The following is a 25,579-nucleotide window of genomic DNA, read 5'->3' as shown; positions in this document are numbered from 1 at the left end:
TAAGGTGATATTCCTGCACTATTTTTGCCCGTAGGCTTTATTAGACAGGAAAGAACAGTGTGAAATGGGGGTTGAGAGAGAAGGGAGGACATGCCGTACATTGTCAGAGTTTGGATTCAAACTCACAACACTGCGGCCGGTTGCACTTGAAGCCTGGCATACGTGTGCTGTGACTTAAGGCAAGGCAAGGCAAGTTTATTTGTAGAGCACATTTCATACACAAGGCAATTCAAAGTGCTTCACAGCAGGAAAAATGCATTAAAATCACAAAGAAATTACAGAAACAGAAATACAATAAAAGTAACTAAATTAAAAATTATCAATCCAACTGATAGTCTAAACTAATAAAATCACAAACAAAAGAGAAGAGTGCAAAGAAAAAATCCTTTCAGTCATATGCGCAGCTAAACAAAACTGTTTTTAGCTTAGATTTGAACATTGTCAGAGTAGAAGCCTGTCTCACATCTTCAGGAAGACTGTTCCAGATTTTAGCTGCATAAAACTGAAACGCAGATTCCCCATGTTTTGTCCTGACTTTAACCACTCCACCACCGGGCAGCACAATATTTCTGCACTTTTGTGATTGAATTGAAAGATATTTCACTTTTTTCTGTTAATTAAACTTCAACTAATACAATTTAAGACACATTTTAACACATTCTGTTGGACTGGCATATTGTCTGGATACTCAAAAAAATAAAAAAACTGTTCCGAAACCACTTGACATCCAATAAAATGAACAATGAGATGAGTCCTAATTGATTGTAAGACTAGATGTTTTCTTTCTTCCAACCACAATTTCAAAAGACCTTATCAGTCCTATATTACATCAGGGGCAGTAACATACAGAGCCAACACGTATCACATGAAAGCCTTTGCCTGGAGTTTCTTGTTGTTGTTTCAAACGAGATAAGACTGAGGCTAGAGTGAGGACAAAGCCCTGGCGAATGGAGGGACAGGAGAAAGAAGAGTGGAGAGGGAGCGGGAGAGAGAGAGGAAGAAACTATCTCACTAACAGAGAGATAAAGCAAATGGCGACTTCCTCCTGGGACCTTATTTGGGCGTCACAGTGGCAATGTAAAGCGCCCGCTGATCAGATGAGCGATTAGATTGTCTGTCTTGCCGCCGGGCCCCTTGTCCTGGTTGGTCCCCTGTGATTATGTGGGAGAACAAACGCAGGCAGTGAAGGACGACGGGAGAACTGATGTGCAGAAAATGACCATGAAAAAGCCAATAAGAATGAAAAAAAAAAAAAGATGGCATAAGAATAAAACGTATTGAATGTGAGTTGACATTCTTACAGTGAGACGGGTCACCGCTCCACTGATCGTTACTGTAACTTGGCCTGCTGGCTATACCTTCTTGTCTTCATGGAGATAAGTTTAACGCCACAGTGTTATGTGTCCACGGGAATGAAACTTCCCCCTCGGTCAGCATTGGTTTGTGCTGACAGAAAGGGCATAGTTTATTGTTAAAGGTGCCATAACTTGCTTTTTTCACGTTTCGTAGTCTATCCTAAGTGTATAATTGATAATATTTAGGGTTATGCAACACCCTTAACACAATAGTTAAGAAATATCACCCAGACCTTGGACCCCCTCACCAACCCGGAAATGCAGGAAATGGAGGGGGAGGGGGATGGTGACGCGTGCCTGTGGTTATGACGCGGTCTTGCACCCACCGCCCGTCAGTTTGGAGATTCGAGGAAAGGAGATAGTCTGTAATATTGCTAAACACTGCGGGAATCAATCAAAAAAACACTCTGGGTACATATATGAAGCACAAATAGCAATGTAAGAAGGTTAAAAGCTCTGAAAAGTCGATTTTGCATGTTATGGGACCTTCAAATATTGATAAATCATAGAGCAAATCAAAAACACAAAGTCAATTTCACAATATTTCTACACATAATATTTTATTAATTTACACACACAGACAGAATAAAAAAAAAAAGATCCATATTTTTTAAACTAATGTATTGCTGCCTTTTTATTCAAAACTAACATTATCATATACTGTATCCATTTATTTGTCATTAAGATACCATATAAAAATAGAACAAAGTGTCAAATTGATCTGCAAAACAATGCTACTTTTATATAATCATATATGCGACAAATTCTTTATGTATCATCATATTTCATTGTATTCAAATATGTGCACTGTAGAATTTATTCCAATTAGGTATTGCTCTAAATGTTTTGAGTTGCTTTGCTGTAAGATAGAAAATAATGAAACCGGGAGCGAGGAGGGTGTTACCAAAATAGACTTGAGCTGAAGGAGAAAAATAGAAGCTTTAAATACACAATAGATTGCAGGGCAGGTGGATTAGACGGGAGGGGAAACCGAATGACTTTTACGGCATAGGAAGTGTGTGGGATTGGCCAGCGGGGATGAAGAAGAACCTCCTTAAAGCAGACAATGAGTGGATGATAAGATCTGAAATTGCTTATAGACGCTCCACTAACTCCAGCGGCCCACACACATGTCCATACTACTGTACTGCACAGAAGTACGCACACACACACACACACACACGCACACACACGCCACCTCAGCCGGAACGAAGGCAAAGAATTAGAGCACCACTGGAGAGAATAGCTTGGCTCAGAGAAGGAACCCTGCAAAAGAGAAGGGAAAGAAAGCAAGGGGAGTTGGAGAAAAGGGAGTTTGAAATTGTTTTAGGCCGGTCCGAGGTTTGTGTGCCCACGAGAGCACAAATTAACTTCACTCCATCTAGGCCCCTCGGAGAAATGAGGTAGATGGAGGCAGAGAAAAAGGACTGGAGACGGGCTGTACAGCTGCGTGAGAATAGGGAAGAGAGGTGAATGCAGGTAGAGCTAAAATGATGAGTTTGTGCAGACAATTAGATTTTTATTCCAAGGAGCATTGTCAGTGGAAATGAGAAGATTTATGGCATGCATACACAGGGTATTACAACAGTATAATAAGAGTGTGAAGTGTGAAAAGGGAAGTCAATTTTAGGATTGGTTGGCTATTCATCAATACATACTGGTGAGCTCAGGTACACCGTTATTATCAATTTGCCAAATAATACATAAAGTTGCACCATGTAATTTTTATGATGGGGATTCGGCACCTGCTTGTAACCATGGATATGTTTTTGCTTTGGTTAGACTGTTGCACAGTATGGCTTAAACTTGTGTATCTTCATAGAGACAAGCTGGTAACACCTCAAGGCTAGGTTACAGGTCAGATCTGTGGCGAGGTGATTTTCAGCTTTAAAAAATCACCTGTAATTGAAACATTTCCAAATAGATTAGTTTAATACCATACTGCGGATCACAGACAAAAAAAATGCCATCTCCATAGACACAAAGACAAAAGTTATATTGAGCCTAAATCAATATAATACAGTATGTCATTCATCCAGGCCATGGTTGAAAAGGTTTCAAAGATATTCATCTAGACATTGTTTTAGAAATAAAGATGTTTGGCCTTCCATCTGAAAGTCATTTTCAGGCAGATGGAAATGGTTTGAGCAGCCGCATTTATACTGTTCCAGAAAAAGGGGGAGTTGTAACTGAAATTGACCTTGCCCTTGTTTACAATTCTGACAATTTCAATCTTACAGCGCTTGGATCACAAAGGCCTATTGAGGTCTGGCCACCTCTACCTCAGAGCTGCCAAGCACCTCAAAAGCATTTAACTGGTTTAATTTCTTCCAAGGTCTTATGAGGTTTTGTAGACTGAGGGGAGATTGCATGTTAAACCCCCCCATGAACAGGGGTGTTAAACTAATTTTGGGTTGCGGGCAAATTGTTGGTGCTCAGGCTGGGTCGAACATAATGTAATAAATAAATGAAAAAAATATTAAAAAACGAAATAGCTTTATATAGCCTAATCATAGTTATTTGTGGACACTGTTGCACAAATCTGCAGCAGGTGAAAGACCGAGTCCATATTCATGCATTAGCAGAAGGAACAGGAATATGGACTTGTTATCCGTTGCTGCTCAAACTCAATATGAGCTTATTATTTTATAGTTTAAGCTTAGTAAGAGTAAACTCTTCATATAGTGAATCAAATGAATGCATTCTGTTTGTATTCACTCAGTGTCCAGCTCTTCAGTTACATTAGTATAGACAGTATTCTGAGCTGTCAGAGCTCACAGCAGCTTCACTCTGTCATGTTAATACTTTATTACACTGCAGTGAGACCTGGCCTGTGGCTCCTGATCGGTCCAGGTTTGCACTGGTTTGGATGTTTTCCACACAGAGCTGTCAGCACGTGTCATCACGTGTCATTACGTGTCATCACGTGTTTTCTTGTTGTTAGCTCCACATTAGCGCCGCTTTTAGCCCAGCTCTAACGTCCACAAATCGGCCCACGGGCCCTGTCATTGAAGAAGGAAGTCAAAACCGATAAATACCTTTAAAAATGTTCTACCATTGAGCTTAATTCAACACATTTGATCGCTACTAGTACATTTAGTATAGATAAAGCAATTTTACAGAGACCCTTAAAATCCAAACATTCTGTGCCATTTGAGCTGTACACATATTCTTTAAATTTCTTCTTTTATGTTACAAAGGTACAATTATCAATGGCTTTAGGTTAAAATGGACAATGGTATAAATCCTGCAATAACCAAACAACTTTACACATACACAGTGGACTTATCCTCCAGTTTGCACTGCCAGCAGCACTGCCTGTTGTTTGTTTAGAAGGCTCTCATTGGTCATTTATTAACCGAGTATGTTGAATATCAGATCAAGTATTAACCGACTGAGATCTCAGGACAGCTTTATATTACAGTCGCACCGTGTCAACACAGAATCGGGTAAAAAGGCCTTCAGCAAATTTGCTCCCAGTCTGTGAAACAAAGCAGAGGCAATTTAATTAGATAATGCCATGCCTTTCAATGCATGCACTACCCACAATGCAAAGTGTTCCATATTGTGTGTGTTTTAATAAACATGTTTATTGATCACTTTATTGACATTTGGACATCCTGTTACTGTTTGTTTTATGTGTTTTGCCTTCAGCAGGGTACTCCTAAAGAAAGAGTTTCTCTCATTGAGTTCTTTTCTCTCATGGTTTTAGTTCAAACCTTAGGGAACTAGAGAGGTAGAAATAACTAGGCATTTGCCAAGTGAGTGTTCCTGTATTTTTAACTGAAGGTGACTAATCCCTCTCATCCTACTGTGGAGCATGTGAACACCATATCAAAGCCTCCTCATGTTTACTAATCACAGAGTCCACTTCAGGCAGGCCCCTTTGCACCCCGGACACCTGCACCTACATGGACCAAAATAGCAACTGCTCTCCAAGGCACCTACACAGTCTGCCAGCTCACGACCAGCCACTCTGCTCAACAGCACGACCATTGCCTCAGATCAGCACGAAACAATGCTACTAGATTTTCTATTAACGATTTTTTTATCACATTGTTGTTGTTTTTTCAATTTTAAACACAAACACATAGAGAACTAAAAAAAGCACAAGAAGTGACCCAATACAAATATTGTCTGGCAAAATTTGTCCAAAGACTGTCAAATAAGTACTTTTTAAAATCCAATCCAAACGTAATTCTTTCCATTTTTCAAATCTCAGTTTTGATGTCGGCTCAGTCGTTGTTTCAGTTTGTATCATCCATCTCTTTGTTGTGGCATTTTTCCCTGTCACCAAAAGTATGTACATTTTTGTGTCCATGGCAGTAGTTTTGAGGCCAAAATAAATAATTCTGAAGTCCAGTGGGATGCCAGTGTTGCAAACAATCTGCAGTACTTTATTAAACTCTGATCTGATATTTCTGAACAGGAAGTCAGTCCTAAATTACATAACAATGGTGAGCCACGGGGCAACCGCCCTTTCTCCAGCAACTACCATAGTATTTCCACCGGAAATATTCACACTTTGACATGGTTTTATATAAAAGCAATACATTTTTTTTCAACAGAATTCTTTCGAAACATGTGAGTTTGTGGTCCTCCATTAAGAAGCATATATATTTATATGTTCCCATTCTTCATCTGTCAAAACAAAATTGCCTTCTCTTTCCCACATGTTTTGAATATATTTATTTTCCAGATTATTAATTCATTTAGATAGATTAGATAGTATCCCCCCTTGAAAGCCCTGATTTTTGTGTTAATACAGATTTCATTCAGAGGGTTATAGTGGTCAGCGTTGCTTTGTTTAATGTCTTTAGTTATAATGAATCCTTGTTTGTATTGTACTTTTCAGATGGAGAGACAAGCACCACGCAGACAGTTTATTAACATGTACATCCCTGGAGACAAACTGGGCTTACACATCAGAGGAGGAGCCATTCTTCCCACACAGCAGCCAGCAGTCACCACTACATACAGGTACATGCTGCAGGGTTATCTAATATAGGCATGTGATACGACCAGCATGATACGGTCACTTTAGTCATGTATAAGGGCCTGAATGTGTCAACAAATAGCAAAAACTGTAATTGAATTCAGGCAGGGAAATATACATGCCTGCAGGTTTGTGCAGTCAAATAGAGTATGTGGAAAGTGTTATAATAATACAAATGACAAAGGAAATACATAATTCAGTTTCATACATTCAGGAAGCCATATGACTAAAGCTATGACTAAATTTCACCAAAATCAGTTATTTTGTATATTTTTTTTTATAGTGTGATTGTGGTATTGAAATCTAAAACTCCATTTTGATACCAAGGAATATACCTGGTACAGATACAAAATTTTTTAACACAAAATGATTACATTTCTAAACATAAAAAAACGCTACAATTAGGACTGCAACAATTAATCAATTTATGATAAGCCGACTATAAGAACTGTCACCTCACGCTCCGCGGGTGGTCCCCTTTCAAGGGGTCCTCTATCGTATTATTGATTAGTATCTGATTATTAATTAGTATCTGATTATTGATACTTTTGAAAACCTTAATATAAACCTAATAATTGTGATTTGTGAGAAATGTCAATTGAGAAGTATACAAAAAATAATAATAAAAACTGCTGTGACCCTTCTGACAGTTTTTGTGCTGCCAAGCTTCATAATAACTAATAATAACAGCACATGTTTGTAATCTGGTCTCACACGATGTTGGAAATTAAAATGATTAGGTAGTAATGAAACAACCTGATTTAACCACCTTGCTATTCCAGTATTAACAGTGAGCGAGTTGTCAACACGTGTCTGTGATATGCATGTGTCTGTTTCCTCGCAGTCGCATGAACCCCATGGGCCTGATCGTGGCTCTTGACGACAATAGCCAGGCGACAGGGGAGCTATTCTGGGACGACGGAGACACACGCGGTACTCTTCCACCCTTCTCACGTTTTGCCCCTGCTCCCCAGTGTTCGCAAATCCACTCCATCTTGTTCAAATCACTCATTAGCTGGATTCTTTTAAAGCTCTTGTGTTTTTGATTTTTTTGGCCCAAAGTATCTCATGAGTCAGCTGCGATCCTGCTTGCGTTTCACACTTGCTAGCGCACGCAAATTAGCAAGCCAAGGTCACAGTGGGAATGTTTACCAGCTTTTGTTTGTGCTCATCTCTTTGCAGAAACCGTTGAAACTGGCAAACACATCCACTACCAGTTTACAGTTTTCTATGTAAGTTCTTGTACTGTCTTTCATTCGTACGATGTTCTTATCTGGACTTTAACTCCCATTCAAAGCACTATAGCGAGATAAAACTTTTCCCTCGGTGCCCGGAACAGCGATAATGATTGATCCATGTTCTTCTGCGGGAGCTTTGTTGGCTCTTGTAGCCAGAGAGCTGCTCACATGTTAATAATGCAGCCCAGAGCTCGGACTCCTGTAGATTTTCTTATTACAGACGATGCCCTGGCTTAACCTCTGTAAAGCCACGAAGGCTTGGGTCTTTGTACTGGAATTTATTGGGCAAAGTTCAATCATGTTTGACGTACTTAAATTTCCATTTGAATCCATAGTATTCATCTATTTCTCTATCAAGAATAACTAAAGGGAAATGTATAGATATTTGCTACAGAAATGATAAGCACCTACAATATTTCTAATTTAGGTTCACACAATAATCACATAGACCCTTTCAAAATACATGAACAGAATATCACGAAATATGGACATCACGATGGTTTTGGTAAATGAAACCCACTCAGTACTGTAAGTGAGTAAGTTGCTTTAAAGACATTTACAGTTGTATTGTACAATAGTTGTTTATTTAACTAGGAGATTATTATAGCATTTCTGATGTAGCATTTTGTAACATTTTATGTTTTACTGGACAAATATTTAGAGAAACGTTAACCCCACTTTCATTTTACAACAAAACATAATTTTGTGAAGCTCAATACAATTTAGATTTTTTCTGTTATAAATACTTGAAATAGTTACCATTTAACTCTGATACCAGTTAATCAGTGAAAACGCATTAAAGCCTACTTAATTTTTCTGAAAAAAAAATCTGTAATTTTGAACATTGTGATGACAGTGTTTTAATAGGTCTATAGTAAACAATACTTCTTTTTCTTGAACCGACTTAACCATCTACTTCGTTCAACTGTCTCTCAGAGGGACGGATTTCACCATTTATCTTCTTTTCTAGGGACTGCTCACACTTCAGGCCACCCATGTTGGCTACACAGACCCAAACAATCTGAAATTTGACGACATCACCATCCTGGGTGTACCACTGGCTCCATCGATTGTCACTGTGAGAAATACTGGTACTGGAGAGCTCACAAATGTGCCCACCGCCAACATCCAGCATGACACTACCAAAAATGTAAGCATACAATTATACAGTTATTACTTTATGTATTTTAAGATTACTTTAGAAAATTAGTTCTTAATTTGTTGCCTTCTGAGAGATCATTGACTTCTTAATTTACTTGTAACCTTTACTTCTAACGTAGCATTTGGCAGTAAAGTATCACTGAGCAGGAATTTGAATCAGATCTGATCCAAAAGGCAGTTTTAAAGCATATATATATACTGCACAATTGACTATTTTGAGCTTTTAATCAAGCTGGTGTTGTTTTTAGCTTAATTCACTCTTGTTTCACCAATTCTGTTTATGAGGTTGTCTTCTATGAGCGCTCATGAATCATGCCGATTGAATTTTTCTAAAATAGTTGCGTCACAAGTTAAAATTCACAAGTTAAAGTTCACAAACGATCAAACGACCTGTTCTGCGGTCACATTTTGAATGCACAGCTCTATTAGCATATCATTCACGTTGCCTTGGGCTTCCTTTATTTCTTCAATATTATTTGTTCACGGTTCATTCCCATTGCTGTAAGTCCCCATTGGAAAGGAGGTGTTTTAAGTTAAAACATTTGAAATACGTAGCCATTATTGACCAAAAGCATATTTAAAAAAGCCCATTAGACCCTGAAGAATTCATAAAATGTCTACTTTAAGGCTGCATTCACACATCCGAAGTACAAACATACATCAAAACTAGGACTAAATTAGGCCTAGACCGATACTAAGGGTGAGAAGAGAACCAAATCGATGACACAAAATGGCGACTATATGCCCCTTAAAAACAGCTTTGTTGTTTTAGCAGCTTTTCCTCCTTTAAATCAGTTTTATGAGGAAAACCTTGCGTGTACATGGCTGGGGAGAAGCAGTGTGGATGACTTTGGAGTGAGAATACTCTGGTTCCATTTATTTGAATCAAACCAGCAAGAAACTATTACCGCCTGGTCCAAGGTTGGCCTCTAAGTGTAAGAAATGATAACTGTTAGCGTCATGTGTGTAAAATGTCAAGTGGCACAGTTTAAAGGATAACCGCCGTCTTCTTTATTGCTGCTAGTTTGCACACGGCGCTGACACCCATATGTATCCATGCGTGTTGGAATGTGATTGTTTATATGTCGGCACTCAAGGTCTCCACGCAGTTTTATCAAAAGATTCTCAGCGGTAATCATTTCCTCAGGGTGAAGGGTAACTGTGCTGTTAAGTCTAACCTGATTTGTCATGTCCATCAGTCTTTGCACGCTTGAACTGACCGGACCTTGAGAGAAGCAGCAAGCCGACAAAATGCATTTAGGTCAATAAACAGGTGCAACAAAATGGCAGTTCTCAGCAGAGTTTGGTGAAGTTTTGCAAGGGCCTTCGTTTCAGCATGAGCAATGACGATTGATAGTTTTCACGGGATTTTCAAACGGACAATCAAGCTATCATAAAACTCCTGCCATGGACACAATCAACGGCTATCTCTGGAGCATACTCTAGGCAGCAGGGGAAAAAGGCCCTCACAAATAAATGGATGACGATCAAGGTCTGGACTGAGATTACTATGGATGTTCGCAAAATGGAAAAAAAATACTTTCAAACTTAATTTGAAAATGGACAAATTCAACTGAACATAGAGGACACAATATTATATATATATATATATATATATATAAAGCTTTTTCTAGTAACACTAGATCAAAATTGTCAAATAACATAGACATACTGACACTGAAGTCTTCACTATCAACCCCAGTATGGATTGACCAATATCTTTTTTTTTTTCATGGCCAATACTGATTGTTTAGAATCTAGAGAAACCTTTACTATAATTATACTCTGCTGATATAATATCAGTGGCCAATATGTACGGCCAAGTTAGATCATTTTCTCGATGTTCATTTTGTTTGACCAAAAACCTATAAGAGAGCAGTGTTGTCTCGCTTTGTGCAGTTCTTTCTGTACACTAGAGTGTTAAAATAAAGCTTTTTGTGTGTTCAGGCAGCAAGTCGGTCAAAATAATGTAATGCTGGACTTGTTTCTGGGTGTCGCTTCATCATCTTATGTACTTATGTAACAAGGCATGACACTATTCAAATGCAGTGGTAAATGTTGATGCGGTGGTTTAAAGGTGCTCCACGTAACCTTTTTTTGGCGGCGATTAGCATTTATTTCATCGTGTCAGTTTTTATGATATATCATGCATCCCTTCGCTGAGCGTTTCGCCTCTCCACAGATGGACCCGCTCGACCTGGTAGCGTCACCTGCTTTTGTCCTCGATGATAGATACATTTCATGCCAAATCCACATGGCTTTCGCTTTGTAATTTAACCAAATTGCTGGATAATTGCCGTCGGAATTGGCACATGAGCAGATTGAGCGGAGAAGACGATCTGTGCAGCCCCAGATTACTCAGATGGTGAATGTAGTGGCTGGAGTAAATGGGGCTTCCTCAGAAGGCTAGGAAGAGTGAGTCATAATTCCCACCAGAGCTTGTTGAAACAGCAAGGGAAATTAACAGCTGTGTCCTAATTGATGGCACATGCAACTGAAGAACCGCCACTGAATCTCACAGGCCCGAATCTGCTCCTAGGGCATGATGGGAAGTGCTGAGGGTGTAAGTGAATCCAAATCAGCATGTCACTGTTGTCAGTTCAAAAGAGCAGTTATGTTTCCTGTTCTAAAAAGGAGCGGTATTTTGTTTATGCACGTTTATGTAATTACAGCAGAAAAATCCACATCACCTCCTGAAAGAAAAACACTCTCAGTAGAAGATCTCTTATAAACAATTTAAAATTGCTTTAATTCATCATTTCAAGTAGATTTAACTAAGATAAGATAAGATAATCCTTTATTGTCCACACATGGGGAAATTTCATACTAGTTCACCTAGTTTATTGAGTTTGATTTTCCTTACTTGAAGTGGTATTTTTTTTGTTCTGCTCTCATGTCATGTGTAATGTGACTTGCTCAATTTAAACTATTCAAGATTGTAATATACTTATTTATTTGTGTATTTTTCATTTTGGCTATACAGTACAGCAGAATCATAGTGGTTCCCCGCACTTTAAAGTGTCATGTGTCGCTTACAAAAGAAAAAAGGCCAATCTTACAAAGCTTAAGAAAAGTTCCACCTGAACGATTTCAAAATAATTGTAAGCGTTCCTTTGTCATTTTCCTTTGAAAGGTTTTGTTCTTGCGCCGCCTGTCCCTGACGCTGGGCGATTCCTATACTGTCCAGTGGAACCAACTCCAGCCCGAGTTCCAACGCTTCGACTGTTATCCGGATGAGAATGCAGATGAGACCAAGTGCAAGGCCCGAGGCTGCATCTGGGAGGTGAGGATGCACGCACACTTACGTATCATTGTATTGTATTTTGTAATATAATGTAACTCTGTTTTATTTTGTGGATGTATTATTTGGTGCATCATCACTTGTCATCATAAAACTGATGCAAATAAGTAAAGAAAGAAAGAACAAAAAGCTAATATGGCACACCAACATCCCATTCTTGGTTGAAAAAAAAAAGACAGACACATTAAATGGATACCTTTGGAGCATATTTTTGGCGGCAGGGAAATAGGCAATCACAGGGAAATGGATGACACAAACCTCACCGACCATCACGACTGACATTGTAGTAAACATCAGACAAATGGAAATAATGACATTCAGACTTAATTTGGAAATGGACAAATTTGAAACACTTTGTACTAAATGGCACTTGATTGTTGGATGTGCTGTGCCCACATTTCATGTATACATTTATTATTTTACATATTTTCTTATATTATTATTTTTTTTGTCCTGCTCTCTGGTCCTGTTTCTTGTTTCGATATGTATACGTTTCAAAATAAGACAAAAAAAAATAAAAATAATAAGAGAAAAGAATAAATCCATACAAAACCAACGTTTATCCAAAGTATTTCTAATACAACCCATATTATATTGAAAGAGCATTAATTGTGTTTTGTTTTATTTACTTCAGCCTACGAATCTTGAAAGGGTTCCGTGGTGCTACTATCCCGGCGACTATGGATACTCTTACACAACTATTACTCAAACAAATTCAGGCATAACACTTGACATCAAGAGAAATGCAAAGCACAGAAGCACAAACCGGCCAGGCTCCCCGGACATTGAAAACCTCAGAGTCCAGGTCTTTTACCGCTCCAGTGACATGCTGCAGTTTAAGGTATTCAAGAGTTACATGTGAATTGCTCAAGACTATTTCTGTGAATAATATCAATGTGTTTGTTCTAGATTTGGGATCCAAGCACAGAGCGCTATGAAGTCCCTGTGCCTCTGAATGTCCCGGCTACACCAGAGACTGATGAGAACAAGAGACATTATAAAGTTGAACTCACCAATAATCCATTTGGCATTCAAGTCATCAGGAAGAAAACAGGAACCGTGATGTGAGTTTCTCTTATTGTTTTCAAATCATTGATATTGTCGGTTGCAAAATCTGGATATCAAGAGATATCAAGAGTATCAAATGGTGAGTGGTGGGCACAAGCAAGTGGTGTCACAAGGTTTAGTTATAGGTCAGATCTGTGGAGAAGTGACCTTGCTTGCAGTAAGAATGCCTGATTTTGAGCAATAAAAATGCCCAGAGTGAAATAAATGCAAGACATATTCTGCACTGTGGAACATTCTATGCAAAAAACACAATGACATCTCCATGGAGACAAGCATGTGGCAGAGCCCCCAGCAGAGAGCAGCATAAGGACATTTTATGCTTTTTCTCCATTCTGCCTGTATTAAACAATAGCGTATGTTTTACATGACATTATTTTACATTTCTTCTTAAAACCACAAACCACAATACTGATCTAGAACAGCCTGGTAATAGAAACAGGTCCATTTACTTCATGTTCAAAACACCGGTGCTGATAAGCCCCGCCTCTTCAGTGACATTTTACAGTAGAAACTTTATTTCCATGTTTTTATTACTGAAAAATGTCTAAATGACATTTTTGGAACCTACATGTATAACCCAGAGGATGTTTTTTTTTTAATGTAATCACAAGTACAGGGCTATAGGGGGAAGGTAAAAATATTTTCTGAGCACGCATCTTGACAATACAGAATTACACAAATGCATGCATCAACCTAAGTATAATGCTGTGTGAGTGAATGAAAGCGTGAACAATATTATAATGTGGTTAAAAGCTCATAAACCTCATTCTGACATAGTCCCCATGAAGAATGAATGTTTACTTAAATAAATGTATCATGTCACCTCTTTCACTATTATGGTATATATATTTTAATAGAAAAATACATATTTTCAGAGGGTCCATTCCAATCTTTCACCTGCAGGACTATGCTCACAAGACATCCACCTAGCCTGCCAGAGATTTTTTTTTCTTTTAAATTTGTTTCAGTTTTAGAATGTATATGAAGAAAACAACAACAAAAGAACACAGAACTTGACACAGAAAGAGGGATAAAGGATATAGGAGGGAAAGACAACAACAACAGCAACAATAACCCCTTACATCTCGTGATATACAGCAGTTCTTAGGATGGAGAGCTCCATCTTTGTTAGGCAACGGTTGAGCAAAAGCAAGCGTTAAAAGAGACAACTGGTTAAAAAGACATAAAATATAAATACAAAAATATAAAACTAACATCAACATTTTTATATTTATCTTCCATCTCAAAACAGTATCATATTAAAGCAAACTCTTAATATCTTTTTGACATTTGAAATTATATCTCATCTCCAAATATAGTAAACTCGGTTGCCATAGTGCATCCTGAAAACCATTAGATAACCATATAATTAATAATGATCACTACTTTCATGAGTATTTTCAGGCTAATTGCACACAAAGTTTCTTCTCCTCAGTGACTTTATTTTAAGACCCTGCAGTTGCTGTTGTTAACAAAAAATAAAAACTGTTGATAAGGTGCTGTTTGATTTTATTTTAAGAGCAAAAGCTTTGGGGATTAAAGCTGAAATGCTGACTCAGCCCCGTGGCGCTGGGTGTACCTCATCAGATATGCCCAGGGAAGAGGAAAACCTGCGGTAGCTTCTTCTTGTTCTGCACTCACAATGTGCATCACCAAGTCTCTTTAAAATAATGTGTTAAGCCAAGCTCGCAGTATTCTGTCGTTGAGCTACTGTTTGTTTTGAACTGCCAGTCTGCCACAGTTAATTTTGCAGATCTGAAAACGAGTTTAAAATAAGAATACGTTTTTATTCAACCTTGATGATGAAATAGCTGTTTTTTTACCCTGTTTTTTTTTTTTTTTTAAACAAATAGCAAAAGTACCAATTCAACCTAGTTTTAAGGCATTTATTTTACTTAAAAATAGTGATTATGGGAACTTAAAGGTGCTTTTATGGTGCTATTGCTCCTTGTTTGTCTCCATCATGGTGTTATTGCTTAGCCTGGAATGTTCCACAGTCTCCATCTCCACTGAGACAAGCAGGTGATACCACCAGGCAAAGTTACAAGTCAGATCTATGGAGAGGCTCGACCACTCTCAGCATAAGAATACAATGTCTTTCAAGGTATATTTGAGGTATATTTTTTCATTCTCATTATAATTCATTTTTTATATAATACAAAAACCAGACCAGAGAGCGAAAAGATAAACTCAAAAGGAAATAGAGTAGTCCAAAAAACAAACAAAACATGAACATATTTAAAGATAAAAGTCATTTTCATTTTGGTTAGTTTATTTGTCATTTATAGTTTGGAAACCACATTGAAAAAGCTCAGAGTGCACAGTAAAACATTCTAGAAACATTTTGACACTGTGAATTAAGCGCTCAAAAAGGTTAAGTTGCAGTTGGAACGTTCCAGGCAAAGCAAAGAAATCTCCATGGAGACTCAAGCAGATAGTGGGCCCTACAAGAGAACACCTTTAAATATAGTACACCTTTAAATGTCTGTTATTCTCTCCTACTGTCCTGTGCTGCTTCCACTATCAAGTCAAGCAAACTCTAATTTAGCACCATGTTTTCCCCCCTAGCTGGGACTCGTCGGTGCCTGGATTCACCTTCTCGGACATGTTCATCCAGGTGTCCACCAAGCTGTCTTCTGAGTTCGTTTATGGTTTTGGAGAGACAGAACATCCGACGTACAGACACAACTTCAACTACCACACCTGGGGCATGTTCTCTAAAGACCAGCCCCCCGGCGTAAGTACCAGATCACTACTCGCTACCACCAACTTTCAATACACAGACCGTTGCAATAATAATATTAATAAGGGCTTGTTTTCTGATTGTACAATTGATTAGATTCATCCACAAATGTTGAATCTGATCGTTTGTATAGCAAGGTTCATTATCAAAACTATTATCCAAAACTATACATATTAGCAATTGTAATTTTACTTGACCCAATCTCAATTTAACACTTTGAATAGATATGCAATTAAGAATATTTATTATTTTGATATTTGAAAATAAACTATATTTTTTTCACAATAATTTCTGTATCAACACAGAAAGCACTCAAATTCTGGTTTACTTTTGCCTATGCATCTTCATCTAAAAGTCACAAATCACATGTTTAAAGACAGTGAGGTAAACATGTTTAGCAAAGAGAAAGGATGGTTTGAAAAAGGAGGCGAGATGCAACTTCCCCTCAGTCTACAATCACATCATAAGACCATGGCAGCAATCAAACAACGAGCTATTGATGATTTACTGGCCAGAATTTAATAGGCCTTGACAACCCAACAACCAGTGAGAGTGAAATTGTCAGACTTGTAAAGAAGGGCAGGGCAAGTTTCAGTCATAACTCCTCCCCTAGGGCAGGACCAATCAGAGCTCAAGAAGAATGCTTAAACCATTTCATCAAATGACTTTTGGCTGGAAGTTGATTGATTTCTAAAACAGTGTCCAGATGAAGACTTTTCTACCAATTTCTGTTATATTAAATTAGATCTTCACTTACGCGGAATTTTAGCAAAGTTGGGCCTGGTTATTACTGGGATCGGAGACCGCTGGGAATACCGATTTTCAGAAATGCCGACACAAAGCTAACATAAATTACTCCATACAATAGATTCCTTAAAATTCTCTGTCAACAGTATATTTAAAATTCCAGAACGGAGGCAAAATTAAGTCGACTATAACACAATTTCAATGATTAACTGATACCAAAGCTAAATGTCTTTAAAACCAAAATAATTCAACAGCAATGTTGAATTTGCAGGGAAAAAGTGTCTGTTTGTTTGCTTTTCAGTTTATGCTTTCTCTCAGTACGAAGGATTGAAAAGCAAAACATATATATTTTTTAGTAAATGATGTAATAGCCGTAGGTAAAATGTTAAACTAGTAGGCGCAACATTTTTGTAAGTAAAACCCAAAAAATCGGAATGTTGCCTGAAATAAAATAGCTAAATCTCTTGTATAATCCCCTTTTAATTAAACAAATAATGTAATATACAACTATAAGTCTCTAAACCCAGCTGTGACATCACTCACATGTACCTGAGTAGTTTTCATTCGCCAACACCACCTTGATTTGATTTCTTTGTTATATTCTGAGTTTAATCGCAGTTTACCCATTTAAATCACATTACGCTTCACCTTTCCCGGGATCATATATAGAATAAGTTAAAATAATTTTGAAGTTTGAAGTTGCATGCTATAACTAACACAAGGGACTGAAATCAACTGCACTTTTTACCATCGACATTCTCCATGTAACACTCCTCCAGCGCTGGGACGGCCTCTCTGGACTTGCTGAGGTGACTTGTAAATAACCTGGATGTAAACGTCATGTCCGTGTCACTTTGATGTGGCGATGGCGTTGATATGAGCTGCGGTTATTGAGTGTCATCATGTTTTTCTCGAACGCGTATCAAGGCCGCGTTCCTGCCCGCGTCAGCGCTATCGGCCCTAATTGCTGAGCTGTCAGGAGCGGCTCCACGGGGATCAGACAAATGTTACAGGCCCTCGCGGAGAGCAGCGGAGAGGTGCGAATGCAAAAGGGCCAAAGAATGTCACAGTCCAGAGCAGTGCGGGTTGGATTGAGAGGAGAAATGTGTGGTTTTCGGCCAGATTGAGAGTACTGGTGTATTATCCACATTTACATTGAATTGTTGAGTTGAGCAGTGCAGATTTTAAGTGCTCATTCCTTCGTACTAGCTTCATATTGATTTAATTTTAGGAATACTGTAATATACGGCCATAGTCTCATCTGATCTCAGAAGCTAAGCAGGGTTGAGCCTGGTTAATTCTTGGCTGGGAGACCGCTGGGTACAGCAGGTGCCACAGTGAGGCTGCAGTGGGTCTAGTGCAGGGGTCTCAAACTCAAAAGGAGCTGCGGCCGAAGTAATGTTTGGATAAAGGGTTTTACTAAAAGGCTCAGTCTAAATCCTACATGTGCCTCTGTGTTGCTTTAAGTTGGTCTAATCCTCAACCAGCGCTACATGTGACAAATGCATATCATTAATATCCATAGGATGCAATGCTATTAAAATAGGTCTTTAATTTAGTTTCAAAGTGTTTGGATTAATTTAAACTCAAACCTGAAAAAGTTCTATTGATATTATATCCAACAATTGAAATGTGAAATATAATATGTATATATAATTTATGTATTACCAATACAAGACAAAACAGTATTTCATCCATCTATCTTTTACCTTTACACTTCTCATATTCTTTGGAACTTTGCAGTCCTGCCCTTGTTTACAATGACAAACTCCCTGTCTACTGCAAAAACAAAGTGTCAAAGCAAAATGGAGCACTACTAACATGAGTACCACTCATGAAACACACCACCTTTTATTTATTTATGTATTGTGTCTCCATTGTTCACCTGTGCTTCCCTGCCCTTTGCTGCAGTACAAGATGAACTGCTATGGAGTGCACCCCTTCTATATGGGCCTGGAGAACACAGCCGACGCTCACGGTGTGCTGCTCCTCAACAGTAACGCCATGGGTGAGAAAACACACACGTCATACTCAGAATCACATGCATAATTAGAAAGTGTATTTAAAACTGGGAGAGATTTTCACAGAAAGGACACATATTATGCAAATTTGACTTTCTTGACCTTTCAGCCATGTTGTAAAATTGTTCCCTCATTAAAGATATACCTGGAGTTGTATTGTATCTTGCACCGAATCACCAAAGCAAGTTCCTATGTTTTCTGATTCAGATTCTTCATTTACACTCTGATACCTTCTGTCTACTGTCTTTATGTCCTTAAATCTGCGTTAGCTTGTCCAGGGATGAGCCAGTTTTTTTTTTTTTATCTCCCCTTTGTAAATCCCTCTGCTGCCAGTAGATGGAGTTCTAACACACATCCTGATTTTTTATTTTTTTTGGGAGGGATCAATAACAATACACAAAATGCATTATATGTGGGGTTTTTATGTTTAATGTGTCAATTAGAGAAAGGTATTTCACAAAATGAGTACCATTTTGTTTTTTTCTTCATACAATATGTCTAATTTGTACTGAAAAACGTTCCTCAATGAGTTACTCAAAAACGTTAGGAACCATAGGGTGGTTGGTTTTATTCTAAAAGCTGTTTTAGTGTGCAGATATGACATTAACAATTTCAGTATGTGGCAGTTAAACAGGGATTGAAAGCCTGTCGTTTTCACCACATACCTTTCACAAAGTCTTGTTTTATATTTTATAACTGTAAGAACGTTCTCCATTCTCTGCTGAAATCAACTCCTTCACTCCACGTAATATAAATCTTAAATGACTAATGTCTAATTTCTTTTATGCGTGTCTAGATGTGACTTTCCAACCCACGCCTGCAATAACTTATCGAACCCTGGGGGGAATTCTGGACTTCTACATGGTCCTGGGCCCCACTCCGGAGCTGGTGGTGCAGGAGTACACTGCGGTAAGTTCCCTCTGAGTGTGCAGCCTAGTTTTAGTGAAGTGACTCTGTGTGAGTGTGAGTGCTGGTGCAAAACCGTGTGTGTATTTTGTGTCTGGCCAAGGGCTGCCGTTGATGGACTGCAGCAGCTGGGAGTTCCTTGCTTCATTGCTCGCTCTCATTTAGCCAATCTAAACACACTCGCTGAAAAAAGGAAAAGGGAATCAAACAAACACTTCATGGAGGCCGGCCCATTTCACCACCACAGAACTTTCTGCCCTAACTTCCTTGTTTGTCTTTCTTCTTAACAGCTGATTGGACGGCCCGTTCTGCCTGCCTATTGGTCTCTTGGGTTCCAGCTTTGTCGCTATGGTTACGCCAATGACACAGAGATTAAAGATCTGTACAATGACATGAAAGCTGCTGGAATACCATATGTAAGTACACAAGCATTTTGGTATCAGCAAACAAACTAGATTCCAATTGTTATACATTATGCAAAGATCCCATAACTGACCAGGCCAGAAATCTTTGAATATTTTATATTAATCATTGTAAGTATATGTCGAATAGAATGAATAAAGATTCAGAGAGGTCTCCCTCCCCATTCACGAGGGCAAAGTCCATGCTTGTTAGGATTTTAAAGTCAGTTTGCACAGACCGGTTTTAAATATATCACAGAAATATTGACTTGAACTCAAATGAAATACAATAGTTTTGGCCCTGCGACGAGTTGGCCACTGTCCAGGGTGTACCCCGCCTAAGGCCCAAAGTCACTGGGATAGGCTCCAGTCACCCGCGACCCCGAAAGGGATCGCGGGTGCAGTAGAAAATGAATGAATGAATGAAATACAATAAAATACCACATCAGTAGATAATAATACAAGAGAATATTTGAACCAAATGTGGCCTCTGATTACAATTGTGCACTTTTTCCCTGGGCTTAAAGGTTTAATGGCCAATTTCTTTGGCCCAAATCTGAGTCTTATTTCCTCGTGGCATGGACTACCGATTAGTCCTGCCACGTATCAATCATAAAACGCACCTACCGCTCACCTGCAGCCGCGTCAGGCTCGTCCCCACGAGCAGCACGTTTCCGCGTGTCTAAGCGCATGGATCTATCATAATATAGTTCCCTCAGTGTACGGGACAAAATTAAGACAGAGAAAGACAGTTCGAGCTGACTCAGAAGGAGAGGGAAATCTACGGGAGACGAGAGATGCGATGCGATCCGTCGCGCTAATAAACAAACGCACGTGTGTGTTGTATCAGTCCACACAGGGGAGTGGCATGCGCACTTCCGCCTGCGTTCTCAAATCACCGTCCATTACGCCTTTTACATACCGTTTATAAATCGTAAAACTTTAAATGTGATTAGTAGAAAGATTCTTATCAATAATATAAATACAAAAAAGAAAAACTTCCAAACCTGTTGACATATAGACCAGATTGGTCTATACTACACTTTATGCCAGTGTAATGTTAGCATTTGAGAGTACTAATAGACTGCAGTGATTTATATGTCGTTTTTGTTTTTTGAGGCAAGATAAGAGAACCTTTATTTGAAACACAACGGGGAAATTCCAGTGTTGCAACGCAGATTTCAATAACATCGGGAGTCCAGAGACATGCATTTTTTTCTTTGTTCCCCTGTATTTTAGGATGTGCAATATGCCGACATCGACTACATGGAACGCCAGTTGAACTTTATCTTAGACAAAGAGAATTTCAAAGGACTCCCTGCATTAGTTAATTCAATGAGAGCGGAGGGCATGAGGTTCATCTTCATTCTGGTGAGACAACATCTTTATTACTTCACTACACTGTATACACTATATCTGATGAATGCATTTTTATCATCACAGATGAATAAGGGGAAAGGATATATAGACTTGTATTATAAAGGCTAAAATGTTCTTTCTGTGTGCATTAAATTCATATAATTATAAAATGGCACATAATATGAGTTACAATTACATCATATGTCTTCATTTCCAGGATCCAGCCATTTCTGGCAATGAAACTCAGCCGTATCCTGCCTTTACAGATGGCCTAGCAAAGGATGTTTTTATCAAGTGGCCACAAAACATCAGTGATGACATTGTATGGGGAAAGGTAAGACACTTTAATTGCTTTTGAACAACAAAGAACAACATGTTTTTGATACAATACTTCTGCATCTGAAGGTATGGCCAGATATACCCAATGTCACTGTAGATAACTCTTTAGACTGGGACACACAAGTTGAGGTATAGTACATTGACCATATGCTGTTATTTGCTGATTGCTTTGGTATGATTTGTAATGTGAACTTCATATTCAGTTGTACAGAGCCTACGCAGCCTTCCCCGACTTCTTCCGCTCTTCGACGGCCGAGTGGTGGCAAAAAGAAATTTCAGATTTTTACACCAACGTCGTGAAGTTTGATGGACTCTGGATTGTGAGTGAATAGATTATTGATTCGCTGTACTGCTATTTCTACTGCATTGGTATTCAATTTAAACATCACATCGTTCCATGCACAGGACATGAATGAACCAGCCAGTTTTGTCCACGGCACAGTTGATGGAAAGTGTCTTGGTGACCCCCTCCTGGAGAATCCACCATATATGCCACGTAAGATGAAACTCTTCACCTTTATCTTTTCTTAATGTTAAATGTATTCATGTTCTCTTTGCTCTTTCATAAGCTCTGGAGTCTAAACATATGGGCCTGAACCACAAGACACTGTGCATGAACAGTGAGCAGATCCTTCCCAATGGGAAACGAGTCAGACATTACGACGTGCACAACCTCTACGGGTGGTCCCACACCAAACCCACCTATGAGTAGGTTCCATAATGTATACATTATATAATTTTAAACTGATATATTATGGCTCAGTAATTAGTAGATTTTAAATGGTCTATTCCTTCTGTGAAACCATTTACTGAGACTGAGACGGATTCAGTAATTACAATCTAAATGCTATACATTCAAGGATATGTATTACCGGTATACGTTTGTATTGGCGCTTTCACTTGTAATATAAAAAAAAAAATGCCTGAGTGGTTATAGTTCCCATGCTACTGCTTTCATTTGCACCTTCAGGCTGCCAGACTGGTGTGTGAAAATTGCTATTCACAGAATGACCTGCGTCAGTGTTTAGATTTTAGGATCACGTTTCCGGCCTGTAACATCATTCCTCCCATATGTCCAACAAAGCAAAGTGTAGAAAATTACCTTTATTCACATAAAGACAGCCTGTGGTCATAATCACCAGTGCACTTGTATTGGTCCGAGTGGTCAGATTGTCCTCTTATCACTGCCAGATTGCAGAATTATCCACAGAAGGGCCAGGAGACACTGGGCTCTGAGCCCAGACTTGAAGCAACAGTTTCATTGAGAAAATGTACTGTCATTAAGAGTTTTGCTGTGTAGGGCCTAATGAAATAGATATATCTTTGTGACAGTTAAGACAAATGACTGCATGTCTTTTGTTTATACAGTGCCCTGAAGGCCATCACAAAAAAAAGAGGTATCGTGGTCACTCGCTCCACCTACCCCTCCAGTGGCCAGTGGGCTGGACACTGGCTGGGAGACAACTTCGCCAGCTGGGACCAGCTCTATAAATCCATCATAGGTACTTGTCATGCTGTGTAGTCTATAAGAACAGATCAGTGAGGTTGTGACTGTGTACAGTGCTACACACCTATGAGGACGTGATAATAGGATGGGTCACACCTACAGTCTGTGACAAAGCATCTCTCATCCCTGCTGCTCTCTCTCTCTTTCTTCAGGCATGATGGAGTTCAGTCTGTTTGGCATCCCTTATGTAAGTAACATCCACTGATCTTTTTTGACAAGCCATAATCTTATTGACGTGACCTTGTCCTTTGTAAGTAGATTACAACAGCCTGTGTGATGTTATTTTGTTTGCCACCCCCTTGATCAAAGGACAGCTTGTGATACAGTCATTCAGACTATCATTATAAGCCCTCTCTTGTCACGAGCCTGTTTCTCTGTCTCCCTCTCACTTCTGCTGCTGTTGGTAAACCATGTCTTCACACGCATATGACCCTGTGTTTCAGACCGGAGCAGACATCTGTGGATTCTTCAACCCTTCAGAATATGAACTGTGCCTGCGCTGGATGCAGCTTGGTGCCTTCTACCCATATTCACGCAACCACAATGGATTGAATAACCCGGTGAGTTACATGGAGAAGACGACATAAACATAAACCATGTTTCAACTGGTGCACTTTGGAGCAGATGGAAACGGTCTGAAGGTGTCACCACACTTGTAAGTGAGCTGTACCCGTCTATTTATCTAAAGGGGGCTGTGAGTGGAACTAGCTTTCAGTCTGGCTCGCTTTTAATGCTTTTGAGCAAGAACTGTAGTGGAAATTGCATGGGGGTATGAGGTCATGAAGGGCACACTCCTAAGCCAGGAGCTGGATCACAAATGCATGCATAGACCAAATAGCCAAACCTCGTCTTTGTAGGTGGCTATGTTCGACTGAGCACATTCTGAACCTTTTAGATGTGGATCCAGAACAGCCCTATTTTGGCACAGATGTGAGCAAGTTGCACATAAAAAATAACAGAATAATGCACACAGTGGTTAACCCTGCGACAAGCTGGCTCCTTTCCAGGGTGTACCCCGCCTAAGGCCCAAAGTCACTGGGAAAGGCTCCAGTTACCTGTGACCCCAAATGGGAACAAACGAAAATGAGTGAATGCGTTCAGTGTTAGGAGCGGCTAAAATGTAGGCTATGACCTAAAGCAGCTGCAATATTTGTTCTCTCTATTTGACAAACATTGTGTGTGTTATAGTCTATTTCTTACCTATATGAAACACAGGCCTGTTGCACGTGCACTCCAATGTGCTTCCATTGTCCACTAATTCCACAGTTATTTTGGTCCAAACTCCAGGTGTTCGCACAGGATTGTTCATAAGCTAGTCCTTCGTTCGTTTCCTCCATTTAGATCTTTTGTCCGTGTGCGTGCCGCTGTTGCTGCCGCATGCTACGCAAGGTCCATCTTGGTCCTTCACGTGCGGCCATGCGCGCTCGGCTCCTGCAAAGTGAAGCAGCGCCCGGCCTTGTCTGGCCTCTCTGTCTCTGTGCGCACCCGGTGCATCTGTCCACTGCACTGGCTCGGACACCTACTGTCACTTCACACGCGCTAAACCCCAGCTATATTTTCCTCTGGACCAGGCAGTCTGGGATTGTGTCATGTTTTGAATAGTTGTAGATTACATCCTGTGTTCCTCACCATCATTTAAGTGATTGATTTGGTGTTGTTACGCTAAGGCCTATAGGAAAACATGCTTCATTCATAATTAGATGGGCCATATTGTCTATGAATTCACCATTTTTATTCATAATTTCACTTTTAAAAACTATTTAGCTTTAAAAAAGACAAAATTAAATCCAAATTATAAATGACATATAAGCAAATATAAATAGAAAATAATAATTTATCCACTAACGCTGACTTGATCTTATGATGAACTAGGATATTTCCAGTGAAGGTAATTTTATTTGTTGAGCCGACAGACTTAACAAAACAACGCTAGCGCACATTAGCATCAGCTGTTATTTCCAATGCATAATGCATTGGACATTATCCAAACCCAACGTATTACAAGACATGTGAAAACATATTTTTCATTAATTGCTGGGATCAACCTTGTGAAGAAAAAGAATAATTCATGTAAAATTTTGATTTTAATTATTAGGAATTTCTGATCACGTCTGCTGCTCACGTAGCAGACCCCTGCATTCCAAGACCCCTCAAAGTCAGTCAATGTGGCTATATTGACTAATATACTACGACATACAGGTATACGTTTGTATATGTATATATTTTTTAATTTCCTACATTTATTTCGGCATATATATATATATATATATATATATACATACATACATACATACACACACACACACACACACACACACACACACACACACACACACACACACACACACGCACAAATCACTGCACAGTAGATTAGAAAATTAAAATCTGTGCTGTTTTTCACCCTGTACTATTTTACTTTCAGGTTTGGAAGTGGAAA

The 25,579-nt window shown here is 39.0% G+C and overlaps 1 protein-coding gene across 1 annotated transcript in view; it reads left to right on the top strand.

The window, feature by feature from the left end:
- The window catches only part of si (sucrase-isomaltase), a 153,365-nt gene that overhangs the window by 86,129 nt on the left and 41,657 nt on the right, over positions 1-25,579 (top strand). The window contains exons 20-39 of the mRNA XM_072459634.1: positions 6,211-6,335; positions 7,196-7,284; positions 7,534-7,583; positions 8,560-8,739; positions 11,884-12,033; positions 12,686-12,892; positions 12,961-13,115; positions 15,688-15,856; positions 18,521-18,617; positions 19,427-19,539; positions 19,827-19,952; positions 21,177-21,308; positions 21,514-21,630; positions 21,702-21,764; positions 21,839-21,955; positions 22,041-22,131; positions 22,205-22,343; positions 23,004-23,137; positions 23,295-23,329; positions 23,586-23,702. Of these exons, the coding sequence (XP_072315735.1) occupies positions 6,211-6,335; positions 7,196-7,284; positions 7,534-7,583; positions 8,560-8,739; positions 11,884-12,033; positions 12,686-12,892; positions 12,961-13,115; positions 15,688-15,856; positions 18,521-18,617; positions 19,427-19,539; positions 19,827-19,952; positions 21,177-21,308; positions 21,514-21,630; positions 21,702-21,764; positions 21,839-21,955; positions 22,041-22,131; positions 22,205-22,343; positions 23,004-23,137; positions 23,295-23,329; positions 23,586-23,702 (2,406 nt within the window). The remainder of the gene's footprint in view (positions 1-6,210; positions 6,336-7,195; positions 7,285-7,533; positions 7,584-8,559; positions 8,740-11,883; positions 12,034-12,685; positions 12,893-12,960; positions 13,116-15,687; positions 15,857-18,520; positions 18,618-19,426; positions 19,540-19,826; positions 19,953-21,176; positions 21,309-21,513; positions 21,631-21,701; positions 21,765-21,838; positions 21,956-22,040; positions 22,132-22,204; positions 22,344-23,003; positions 23,138-23,294; positions 23,330-23,585; positions 23,703-25,579) is intronic.

The sequence above is a fragment of the Eucyclogobius newberryi genome, unplaced genomic scaffold, assembly GCF_026437365.1.
Source record: "Eucyclogobius newberryi isolate DKJ021-1_F unplaced genomic scaffold, fEucNew1.0.hap1 SCAF_10, whole genome shotgun sequence".
Lineage (NCBI taxonomy): Eukaryota > Metazoa > Chordata > Actinopteri > Gobiiformes > Gobiidae > Eucyclogobius > Eucyclogobius newberryi.
The sequence above is the reverse complement of the archived record's forward strand: the minus strand, read 5'-3'. Positions and strand labels throughout refer to the sequence as shown.